Genomic DNA, 13,144 nt, shown 5'->3' on the forward strand with positions numbered 1-13,144 from the left:
CAATACAGTCCCAACAGTGAAGCATGGTGGTGGCAGCATCATGCTGTGGGGGTGTTTTTCAGCTGCAGGGACAGGACGACTGGTTGCAATCGAGGGAAAGATGAATGCGGCCAAGTACAGGGATATCCTGGACAAAAACCTTCTCCAGAGTGCTCTGGACCTCAGACTGGGCCGAAGGTTTACCTTCCAACAAGACAATGACCCTAAGCACACAGCTAAAATAACGAAGTAGTGGCTTCACAACAACTCCGTAACTGTTCTTGAATGGCCCAGCCAGAGCCCTGACTTAAACCCAATTGAGCATCTCTGGAGAGACCTAAAAATGGCTGTCCACCAACGTTTACCATCCAACCTGACAGAACTGGAGAGGATCTGCAAGGAGGAATGGCAGAGGATCCCCAAATCCAGGTGTGAAAGACTTGTTGCATCTTTCCCAAAAAGACTCCTGGCTGTATTAGATCAAAAGGGGGCTTCTACTAAATACTGAGCAAAGGGTCTGAATACTTAGGACCATGTGATATTTCAGTTTTTCTTTTTTAATAAATCTGCAACAATGTCAACAATTCTGTGTTTTTCTGTCAGTATGGGGTGCTATGTGTACATTCATGAGGAAGAAGAATGAACTTAAATGATTTTAGCAAATGGCTGCAATATAACAAAGAGTGAAAAATTTAAGGGGGTCTGAATACTTTCCGTACCCACTGTATATAAAAACCTATATGTATATATATATATATATATATATATATATATATACCATATATATAAAAAAATATATATATATAGATAGTATATAAAAAAGAATGACAATGTGTAATGAGCAAGGGTGCAAGTACAATACATAAAAAATGCAATAATTTTAAATAAGAGGGAGCAATGAGCAAGGGTGCAAGTACAATACATAAAAAATGCAATAATACATTTAAATAAAAAGAGGGAGAAAAATAAGAGTGAATATTAATAGGATGCAATGTAGTGAGGAGTAGTATGTGTGGGAATTATTGAGCTAATTTAATGCAACAAAGTATACGGAACTAAAAGAAGACATGTATATCCTGACAATACAAATAGACCCCTCATTATTGTAAACATAATGAATATAATTACTAATATGTAATGCAGGGTTCAATTAGTTCAAGTCTGGCATGTGTACACCACCAAACCGGGGACCACACACACACCCCACGCATAGACTCCAAGGGCTAAAAAGTTTTATGCACCGGTTAATACAGCAAACCATGTGCGTATACTACTATATACTACTTACCACCCAAAGCTGTAGTAGATGATGAATTATAATTAAAAGGCATTTGGGAATGATAAAAAAAACTGAAAATTCGTAAAGGTAAATAGTTCATGATGAGATATGATGAAGACAATGGATAACAATAGTCTAAAATCTATTGCAATGCGCCACCCTAATGTTTGGTAGATATATACATCTCACTAAGAGTCTACGTCTGGATAACGAATTAGACAACCATACTGTACTAGTCTCAATTTCTTTGTTCAGACCTTTTGTTGCTAGAGTATCTAGTGTAAAAATCCAATAAGTTTCCTGCTGACACAGTCGTTGGAAATGTTTGAATGGTGGTAATGTGTCTGATATGAACTCAACCCATACCTTAAGCTCTTGTGAAACTTTATTGTGAAATTCAGAGAAATTACATGGTACACTATGCTTTCTATTGCCCTCCTCTAAAAACAAGCGGTGTTCATCGAACCTTTTGCATAGAGTGCGCATAATACGGCCTACATAAAGTAACCCACAGGGGCAAGAGCGGCAATAGGCTTCGTGCAGGGAGGAACAATTATGGAAGGCACTGATGCGAAAAGTTTTCCCATTGGTAGGGGAAGGACTTTAGACCATGTTGTACATGTCCACATGTCAGACATAACGATTTTTTACAACGGTACAAGCCCACAAGTGGGATTAGGGTAAGTTGTTTACCCATAGTACATTTTTTGGTAATTTTAATGTTCCATATTTTTATTCTTCCACATTTGGCATTCCCCCCACTTCTGATTGGATTGCTGCAGCGATCTGAGTGGAAGTTCACCCCTTCGCAGCCTTCTGGGACACATCACAGGTCCCAGGATTGTGGGACCATTCACAAACAGCAGCCAGTGCTGCTCGTGCATGCGCAGTGGGAAGCTGCCTGTGAAGCTGCAAGGCTTCACTGCTGGTTCCCTTAGTTAGGATTCTGGCACTGGGACCCTGAAGTCCATTGAAGAATCGACTCGGGTGAGGGCAGTGCTGGATCCCTGGACCTGTAAGTCATTATGTTATATTATATTATGTTATATTGTATTACAGTATTTGTAGATGCTGATAGGAGGTCCTCTTTAACCACTTTCTAAACATAGGACTTTCATGGACATCCTTAGATTGAAGTGGTTTTATCAAAATAATGCCTGCAGCTACAGGCATCTCGTATCCTTTTTTTCTTTCTTTTCAGCCAGCGATTCAGTTTTTTGTAAAAGCCATCCTATCGGCTGGATTTCTTTTACAGGCAGCAGGAGGAGAGCCTGGTATGCGATCCGGTGCATCTGCTGGGTTACCATAAAGCTGGATGTGGACCAGATGGTCCCTACCCATCTCTATGCTCCTGGGAGGCTGGAAGCGACGTCATGCTGTCACTTCTGGTTTTGACAGATGTAAACGCTGTCATTTTTTTTTTTTTTTTCTGGAAAGCTGAGATCAGTGTGTTTTTATTTATTTTTATCTCATGCTTTCCGGGGTAGAGGAGGGATTTGAGAGACCCCCAGATGTCTCCAAAAAGAGGACCCGTCCTGCCTTTTTTCTATCACAAGGGTGATGGGAATAAAAGTGATAAAAAAAAAATTAAAAGGGACAGTGTAAAAAAAAAAAAAAACTAGTTATTAAAATATATAAGGATTTTTAAAGTGCCCTGTCCCCTCGTACACATGCAAGCTATCGCCATGAATTTTATTTTTACAAATGTTTTTTTTTTTGCTGTGTCCCACTGGAATCATTCATACTATTTGTCTCACTGATGATTGTCATCATGACCCAAAGTAGTGAGAAAATCCAAAAATGCATCATTGGTTTTATTGGAAGTAAGAGGGCCCCGTTGTGAGTATCAATGGGAAGAATAGTGCCATCAATGGTATCCGTACAAGAAATGGAGTCTCATCATTGCTGTCAGTTAATGGAATAGTGCCCTAAGGGTCAGATAAAGACAAGAAAAGGGCCACATCTGGCCCCTGGAACCGTGGTTTAGGGACTACTTCTCTACATCTATCAGCGTTCTCCTTTTTTAGCCCATATGTACTGTAGCTTTGCTGAATGTTTTAAATAGGTTGAAAAAAGACACAAGTCCATCTAGCTCAACCAACAAAAAAGAAAATGCAACCATACAATCCCATATACACAATCCTATATCCATAGTTGCATAGTTTTCTTGTACTGCTTCTGTCTCCCAGTCTGAGCTCTGTTTAAAATGTGGACTGCAAGAGGCTGGTACAAACTCTGACTGAACTGCTTGCATTTAAATTAATACATTCAATCTGTAATTAGTACAGAACTGCAATAATGTGTGCTTTAACAAAGATACAATTTCTTTGCATTGTTCAATACTGTGCTTTTCTCACATTTAATTTTCTTGTTTTTCTAGGTGTGAAAGTTGTGTTGATTTACTTTTTGTTCGAGGTTCTGGTACTTGCCAGGAGTGCAACACACCCCTCCGAAAAAGTAACTTTAGAGTGCAGCTCTTTGAAGACCCCACAATTGATAAAGAAGTGGAGATCCGCAAAAAGATCATAAAAATGTAAGCTTTTTTTTTTTTTTTTTGCTTATTACCTTCATGGACCAGGTACAAATAATATGTTTAGGATGTTACTGTATCTAATGTGATCCTGTTCTACAGAGCACTTGTACGTGCCTAGACTCTTTGCTGGCGCTTGCTAAATATAGTCTTTCAGTCATTAACTATATTTAGGTGGACACCAGTGGTGGACAGCAGATGGACTGTTCTGGGAGATAGTTATACAGGTGTCTTTTGATGCTTCGCCTATGGGAGGTTGCCCAGTGGTGCCAACTACCATGTCTCTTTGTGATCTGTTTTATTGTTTTTGCTGCCATTAAGCTGGACCAACTCTGCTCAGATTTTTCTGCTTTGGGCTCCAAATTAAGTGGTTCTAAAGGTAAAACATTTTTTCTCTTTCATTCATTGACGGACACAGCTCCAGATTTTCTTGACTCTTGGTTTATGCTGCTCCCTTCAGGAGTAGGACATTAGGTGAAAAAAAGTTTGACTACGCCAATAGGGCAGTCCCAGGGGGTATACTCCCACTTCCTGCTATAGGTCCTCAGTTTTTTTTCCTGCCTAGTCAGGAATAAGGACCTAGTTCCTTGCTGGGATATCTGGTCCTAGCATTTTTTCCCTTTTAAACTGATGTTTTTCTTCTTTTATTGTTTTCTGTTTCTGTGAGAACTACAATCAATTCTGTTCCTGTGAGAACTACAATCAACTGCCGGACTTGGCGACGACTGGATATCCTAGATCCTTATGGTCTTCCCAGTTTGGCCAGGGAATGCGACCCGAAATTAGCTCTGCGCTAGGTTGGCCACAACATAGCCCCACTGGATGGGGGCTGGCCGGCAAGTTAAACGCCTCACGAGGACGCATAGCCCTGCTCACAGCCCTGTTCAGGACCTGAGTCACAGCGAGTCTCTGGCCCGTTGCACCCACATTCCAAGATGGTGCGGTGGTCTGCCTGGAGCTGTGGCCGCCCGGTCCCAAGGTGTGGCAAGTAGTGTCCCCCCTCCTTTCTGGTGGTTTTTCTGGGTGGACGTGGGGTCCCCTCCCTGGGTTGGTCAGACCCCCAATGCCCTTCCTTCCCTCCTGTCGCTCCCCATCACTATCGGGGTCCCTCTGCAGACCACCCCCATTCACCCATCCCCCCCCCCCGGGGCCATACCTTGTTTTTCTTGAGGGTGTTGGGGGCAAGGGCGGGGGACGCCGGTTGCGCAAAACGCGTTTTTTGAGGGCGATGGTCTTGGTGGGAGGTCCTGGTGTACCTGGGGTACCCCGGGGGAGGGGTCCTGGGAGCCACGTGGGCGCCCCGTGTAGCTGCCAATTTGCCGTGGATGACTGCATGTATAATCGGCGGCATTTTTTGTATGGTTCGGTGGCCGCTTTCTTGTAGTTTCCCATTGCTATCACGCGGCGGCCATGTTTTTGAAGCCTATGGAATGGTGAATCGGGGGTGGGCCTCTAATGGCAGTTCCTGAACTTCCTCTTTCTCTTTGATCGCCGCATGAAGCGCAGCCCAGCTCTCAGGCTCTGCATCTGAGGAGGGGGTGCTAAATGGCTCCCTCTTTCTGCTACAGCGGTATTTGGTGCGCTGGGACTTGTGGTGCCGCTGGTGCAGTGGTGGGGGGGGAACTTTTAACAGCAATTTTTACACTTCTTGCTGGCAGTCCCCAGGTAAACTATGGAGTCCCTGGAGCACGTGTTGCCATCTGACCCCCCTCTCAGAGGCTGCAGGGCCCGCAGGGTCCCAGTCACCCTTGTCTGCTATGACGGGGGTCCTGCAGTCACTGGTGTCCAAAGTAGATATGGCCCTCCAAAATAGGACAAGCAAAAATCTTCCTCCGCCTTCACCTGCATCCTCTGTCTCCTCTGAGGTTGATTTGGCCGCTGTGGACGCAAGTCAACCTACTGGGTCTGCGTCCACGCACCCTGAGTGCTCTGATAGTGAGGATGATTCCTCTTCCACTACTGCCACGCATGATGAAAAAGCGCTAGTGGATGCGCTGATTGTATCAGTGCGGGAAACTTTGAAGTGTAGCTACTGCTGCGTCGGCTGCGCAGGTGCAATTTGGTATCACAGAGCCTCCAAAGTGACAGAGGGGTTTCCCTTTCCCGCCTATTTCGACAACATTGTCATGAGTCAGTGGGGTTCCCCCAAACGCACAGTCGGGGGTCCCTAAGTGCTTTGCTAGAATGGTATCCTTTTTGAAGAGTCCCTGTTAAAGAAACTGACAGTACCACCTCTGGTGGACTCGCAGGTTTCCAGGTTGAATAAAACCACCCTTCTCCCAGTGGATAACTCTCAGTCCTTGAAGGACCCTTTTGACAAGAGAGCTGAATCTCTTGTCCGATACCTTTTTTACCATGGCCAGTTCTATTCTGCGGCCAGTTTTTGCCATAACCTTGGTTTCCCAGACCTTAACGGAATATGCTAAGCTCCTGCGCCAGGATTTGGAAGGGGGACAGTCCCCTCCTGACCAAGCGGAGCTGGCGGACCAGTTGGTCCAGGTGTTGTAGTATATCTGTGTTGTCTCTCTGGATACGGCCCCCTTAGCCTGCAGGGTGTCCGTGACAGCGGTGACTCTTCGCCGCATGATATGGCTGAAATACTGTTCTGCGGACCAGGCTTCCAAGAAAGTATTGACTAATCTCCCTTTTATGAGACAGCTTGTTCGGAGCTTCCATGGAAGAGATCATTAAGGGTCTTATTGGAGGTAAGAGCACTCTGCTTCCACAGACTACCAGGAGCAAAGTGTCTCGTCGCAAACGGGGCTCTTTCTTCTCAGCCCATAAGAGGTCCTTTTGTCCCTTGGGATCTAAGGAACAGGGATCAAAATCCGTCCGTAACTCCGCAGGGGATTCCAAGAGGCCCTGCCGTGGTAAGTCAAGAGCAGGTTCCTCCGGGACCGTAGACAAGCCCATTTCCTGAAGGGGGGGCGCCCTCACCTGTATCTGGGATGGGGGGATGTCTTTGCTACTTTCCGGATCCGTGGACTTCCTTGATTCAAGGCAAATGGGTCCACGAGTTGATTTGATCCGGTTATAAGATCATGTTCCGGTCCTTGCCTCCGCCAAGGTTCTTCCCTTCCAACCTGCGTTTGGCCCCAGATCGCCTAGGAGGCCTTCTTGGGGCGGTACGGGATATGCTTTCACAGGGGGTCATTGTACAGGTTTCGGAATCTGAATGCTTTCAGGGGTTTTATTCAAACCTATTTACTGTTCCCAGGAAGGAAGGCAAGGTCTGTCCAATTCTGGATCTCAAGGCCTTGAACCGTTTTGTACAGGTTCAGAATTTCAAATGGAGTCCATTCCCACAGTAGTGGCATCCCTTCATCAAGGGGATTTTCTGGCCTCTATCAGTATCAAGGATGCTTAACTTTATAGTCCAGTACAGTGCCATGCAAAAGTATTCACCAGACCCCCCCCATGGCATTTTTCGTGTTTTGTTGCCTCACAACCTGAAATTAATTTACAGAACATGCCCACAACTTTGAAGATTTTTTTTTTTTTATTGTGAAGCAAACAACAAATAGGACAAAATAACAGAAAAAGTCAATGTGCATAACTGTTCACCCCCCTAAAGTCAATACTTTGTAGAGCCACCTTTTGCGGCAATCACAGCTCCAAGTCGATTTGGATAAGTCTCTATGAGCTTGCCATATCTTACCACTGGGATTTTTGCCCATTCCTCCTTGCAAAACTTCTCCAGCTCCTTCAAGTTGGATGGTTTGTGCTTGTGAACAGCAGTCTTTAAGTCTAACCACAGATTTTCTATTGGATTGAGGTCTGGGCTTTGACTATGCCATTCCAACAAATTCCGTTGGTCTCGCCTCAGCTCCTCGGGTGTTGGTAAATGTTTTGGCCCCGGTGTTAGCGTTGCTAAGGCAGAAGGGGATTGCAGGGAAGGGACTGGGACAGAAGGGACTTGGGTACTTGGACGACCTCCTTCTGCGAGCAGAGTCTCCGAATGCCTTAAGACAGTCTGGACATTTCGGTGTGAACTCTGCAAGAGTTCGGATTTAAACTGAATTTCCAAAAATCTGTTCTGGTCCTGTCCACCAAGCTGGACTATCTGGGCCTGACCCTAGACATAGCCTCAGTCCGAGTGTTTCTTCCAGGGGTAAAACTCCAGAAGTTGCAGGATGCGATACGGTTCCTGTTCAGCCGGCGGTCATCTCTCAGGACTTGTATGCAATCCATCTTTCTCCTCCCCCTTTTCCTTTAACAACCTCCCCCCCCCCTTTATTTTTTTGATGGCTTCCTAGAATGCATCTACGCATAGCTCTATCATCTTTATTGTCACTCAGACTCATATCAGAAGGCCCTTCTTGTATATAAACATTTCTCCAACTATTTACGTTTCCCCACCATCAGCTGCATCCTATGAGGTCTAAAATTATTTAAAATATGATTATGATTTCCCCTCTTTTTATTATCATTTCTTAATAAGTAACATTAATTTTATAACTCTGTAATTTATTTTCTGTGTTATTGTCTTTTTGCTGTTATTTTTTTTTTTAATCTGAGGAATTGATATTGTATGCTCCTGTGAGACTATTTACTCCTATCCCAGTTTTTCCTGGTAGCTGGATGTGTATTATGACCCACATTTACATATGTTTACTGAGTGCCTTCCCCCTTCTCAAGTAGCCTATTTAAGCTGTAGGCATACTAGTGCAGTGTTTCTCACCTCCAGTCCTCAAGGCACACTAAAAGGCCAGATTTTAAGTATTACCTTGGGGAGATGCAGACTAGAATACTGCAGTCACTGAGCAGCAAATGATATCACCTGTGATGTATTTCAGTTTTCTTGCTAACCTGGCCTGTTAGTGTGCCCTGAGGACCGAAGTTCAGAAACACTGTACTAGTGTAATAATGCTTTGAAAAAGAAGCGGGGCTGCCGCAACACCCGCAGCTCACATGCTCAGAAACGTGTCGCATACCGGTGACGTCACGATCCCGCGCTGCTGGAGTCATCGCATCCCAAGTCTCGTTCTGAAGATTTATCCACTGCTCAGTCGGAACGCAGACAGTTACCTAGCAAAGCTGCTCAGGTCTTACATCACTTCACAGGACGCCAGCGTATGGGACTGACACCCACCTAGGATCCCCTGATCCACTACTTTCTTGATGTGCCTGCATGTACTAGCCTCCATGTGAGTTACTATTGTTTTTTACTGCTATTAAATTTTAAACCTGCACTCAGAGGTGCCTATCTCTTCTGTCTACATTGCAGCCTTGGATACATGGTTTCAGTCCCCATTGACGGCAGCCCTAAGTACATGGACTTTATAGTACTTATGTGAAGTGCATGGACTTCTTATATTCCCTTGTCAATTTCCTCCTCCATTTGTATCCCACTCCATGCCCATGGATTATTTAGATCTGCAGCTCCAGCGCCTTTTTTTTTTGTTGTCGTTCACCCTATCTGGTGGTTCACAGAGACAAAGTGGTGCTTCGTCCCGGCCAGTTGTTCTTTTCTAAAGTCATCTCTGGTTTCCATTTAAATGAAGACATTGTGTTGCCTTCTTTGTGTCTGAAGCCTAAGCATCCTAAAGAGATTGCCTTACATCCTTTGGATGTGGTTTGGGCAATCAGGGTGTACCGGGCGGCGACTGAGTCGCCTCGAAAATCAGATTCTCTTTTTGTCCTTACGGATGGACCCACTAAGGGGCTGGCCGCGTCTGCTGCGACCATTTCTAGATGGATCAGGCAGACGGTGTTGCAGGCCTATTCCATTAAGGGTCAGGGTCCTCCTTTCCTTGTTAAGGTGCATTCTACGAGGGCGATTAGTGCCTCTTGGGCCTTCCGTCATCAGGCGTCGGTAGTACAGGTTTGCAAGGCGACCACCTGGTCGCCCGTGTACACTTTCACAAAATTTTAGAAGGTTGATGTGTTGCCATCTGCGGGTGCTTCTTTTGGCCGCAAGGTTTTGCAGGCCACTGTTGGAGAGGATTAGTCCTCTTTGATGGTGTTTTTTGTATTTGTCAGGTGAACTCCAGTTGTTCCTGGTTGAGCTCCTGTTTTACCTGGTTGGCTATGTTTAGCCTTTGGGAAGTGTGTTTCGTTGCTGTGTTCTTCACACCCCTCATGTTGACACTGCTTTGGGATGTCCCAAGGGTCAAGAAGATCTAGAGCTGTGTCTGTCAATGAACGAAAGCGAAAACCTGGATTTTTCTCTTACCGTAAAATCCTTTTCTCTGATGTTCATTGATGGACACAGCACCTGCCCCTCTATTGAGCTGGGTTTTATGTTCTTCTGACACTGCTTGTTACAAAACTGAAGACCTATAGCAGAAAGTGGGAGTATACCCCCTGGGACTGCCCTATATGTGTAGTTAAACTTTTTACTTCTGTAGGGGGCAGCATAAACCAAGGGTCAAAAAGGTCTGGAGCTGTGTCCGTCAATGAACATCAGAGAAAAGGATTTTACGGTAAGACAAAAATCATGTTTTACCCTAATGCATTCCCTGGAAAATGTTTTTTTCAACATGCTATGCTCCCCCCCCCCCCCCCCCACCTCCCTAAATACCTCAGTTCTCAATCAATCTAGCTCTGTGCCCAGGTGCATCGCTTCTCTCCCTCTACTCACAGGGACTGAGGTAGCAGCCATTAGGTCCTGCTGCTGTCAATCAAATGCTGCGGGTAAGGAGTGGGGTTTAGCTGCTCTGTGTGTCTCTATAGATGCAGCCCGCATGTCTGCCCCATAGGAAGTGGCTTTCTATTGTGGCAGACACAGAAGAGGAGGAGCCAAGATTGCTGGCGAGGGACCCCAGAAAAGGAGGCCTGGGGCCGCTCTGTGCAATATTATTGCACAGATCAGGTAAGAATAACATGTTTATTGTTTTAATTTAAAAAAAAAAAAAGTATCTTTATAAATTATTTAACTGCTGTCTATGATTCCCAACTGAGTGTTTACGGCTATATCATGAATTCAAAAAGAGCACGAATTTATCCTCCAACTACTGTATCCTGTAGGGATGCATACCTGGCAAAAGGAACCGCAGAACGCAAAGAGGGACCAGGAATTTGGGGCAACAGAGTGGCTAAGTGGTTAGCACTTCCACCTAGCAGCACTAGGGTCCTAGGTTTGTACCCCAACTATGGCACTACCTGCATGGAGTTTGCATGTTCTCCCTCTTCCTGCGTGGGTTTCCTTTGGGTACACCGCTTTCCTCCAACACTCCAAAGGCATGCCGGTAGGTTAATTGGATCCTGTCTAAATTGCCCTATATTGTGTATGTATGAATGTGAGTTTAGGGACTTTAGATTGTAAGCTCCTTGAGGGCAGGGACTGATGCGAATGTACAATATATATTAAACATGCTGCATAAATTGATGGCGCTATATAAGTACCTGAAATACATAAATACATTTTTGACACTTCCAGGGGTGTCGGATTCTAAAGACATTTCAGGAGGCGAACCTTTACCAACAAGGATTCCATTTTAAAATTCCTCACTCCTCCTCCTTTTTACCCACAATGTCTCCTTTTTCTAATCGTTCTCTATTAATGAGCAGCAGGTGGGTATCTCTGAAGATAATAATGTACCCAGTGGGTAAAAGAAGATAAATGATACCTTTCGGATGGACGGTAAACCCAACTTTGCTCTCTTGTAGTGATACAGCTGTATCTGGTATTGGGGTGTTCCCAGATGCTGTGTCCAGTCAAAGACCTATCTTTCAAAACACCTGGTAGTGTTGGATTCCCATGGCGGCTGTAACTCTGCAAGAGAGTGTAAATTGGAGTCCGCACCTACTGGGCAGGTGGTATTCACCTTCTTGTACAGGCCTGAAGTTCTAGCAACAGAGTCATTTTAGAGTGAACCTTTCGATGACCTTGGCAGTTTTAATGGAGAATTTGATAAAAAAGATGCATAGGTAGAAAATACCTTTAGTGAAAGCTGCATGCCAGAACAGTTAGTTGATCTGAGAATCTTTAAGCTGATCTCCAGGATAAACACGTTATTTTGTAATTGAATCCTTTTATAAATGTTCTAGCGAATCGCCAAATGATTTTACAGATCACTTACATAATTGCCAAGAAAACTGATATTTAATCATTGTTCAGCTCTAAGTTAAAAATATACAGATGGATATATAGTGCCTTACAAAGTATTTGTACCCCTTGACATTTTCCACATTTTGTCATGTTACAACCAAAAACGTAAATTTATTTTATTGGAATTTTATGTGATAGACCAACACAAAGTGGCATATAATTGTGAAGTAGAAGGAAAATTTATCAATTTTTTTCAAATTTTTTTTTACAAATATGTGAAAAGTGTGGCGTGCATTTGTATTCTGTCCCCTTTACTCTGATACCCCTAACTAAAATCTAGTGGAACCAATTGCCTTCAGAAGTCACCTAAGTAGTAAAGAGTCTACCTGTGTGTATTTTATCTCAGTATGAATACACTTGTTCTAAGAAGGCCCTCAGAGGTTGGCTAGAGAACCTTAGTGAACAAAACGCATCATGAAGACCAAGGAACACACCAGATAGGTCAGGGATAAAGTAGTGGAGAAGTTTTAAAGCAGGGCTAGGTTATTAACATAAAAATATCCCAAGCTTTGATCATCTCACGGAGCATTGTTCAAAGCATCATCCGTAAATGGAAAGAGTATGGCACAACAGCAAACCTACCAAGACATGGGCATCCACCTAAACTGACAGGCCGGGCAAGGAAAGCATTAAAGTGAATGTAAATCCTTGCATATACCAAGTGAAGTGAATAGCCTGAAATAATATATTAAATAAATCTCCCAACATAAGTTTTACTTGTAGATCTGCAGTCTTCCCTTTTCTACACTCTTTAAAAAGATTGTGTTCAAAATCTTTCTTCCTCATTCAGGGCAGAGGGGAATCTGGGCTTACCCTCCACATAGGCAGAGAAACGAAGGAACATGCAAAGCTGGAGTCTGAATAATCTACCTCTAAGCTCCCTCCCTGACACAAATTTCCAACTGCTTTTATCTCTTGTGTCGGAGAACTTGTCAAAAGTTACCCTGCTGCTAACCGAGGAATGGAGCGCTTTGAGGAGAGATAAGTAAACACTAAAGATATATGTGCCTAGGTCAGATTTCATGAATGGTGTTTACAATCACTTTAATCAGAGAAGCAGCCAAGAGGCCCATGGTAACCCTGGAGAAGCTGCAGAGATCCACAGCTCAGGTGGGAGAATCTGTCCACAGGGCAACTATGAGTCGTGCACTCCACAAATCTGGCCTTTATGGAAGAGTGGCAAGAAGAAAGCCATTGTTGAAAGTAAGCTATAAGAAGTCCCGTTTGCAGTTTGCGAGAAGCCATGTGGGGGACACGGAAACCAGGTGCTCTGGTCGATGAAACCAAAATTGAACTTTTTGGC

At 44.2% G+C, this 13,144-nt stretch overlaps 1 protein-coding gene across 1 annotated transcript in view; it reads left to right on the forward strand.

Annotated features, from left to right (window-relative positions):
* The window catches only part of MNAT1 (MNAT1 component of CDK activating kinase), a 334,005-nt gene that overhangs the window by 71,396 nt on the left and 249,465 nt on the right, over positions 1 to 13,144 (forward strand). The window contains exon 2 of the mRNA XM_082242630.1: positions 3,639 to 3,791. Coding sequence (XP_082098756.1) covers positions 3,639 to 3,791 — 153 coding nt within the window. The remainder of the gene's footprint in view (positions 1 to 3,638; positions 3,792 to 13,144) is intronic.

This window comes from Pelophylax lessonae (genome assembly GCF_965119305.1).
Source record: "Pelophylax lessonae genome assembly, chromosome: 13".
NCBI lineage: Eukaryota > Metazoa > Chordata > Amphibia > Anura > Ranidae > Pelophylax > Pelophylax lessonae.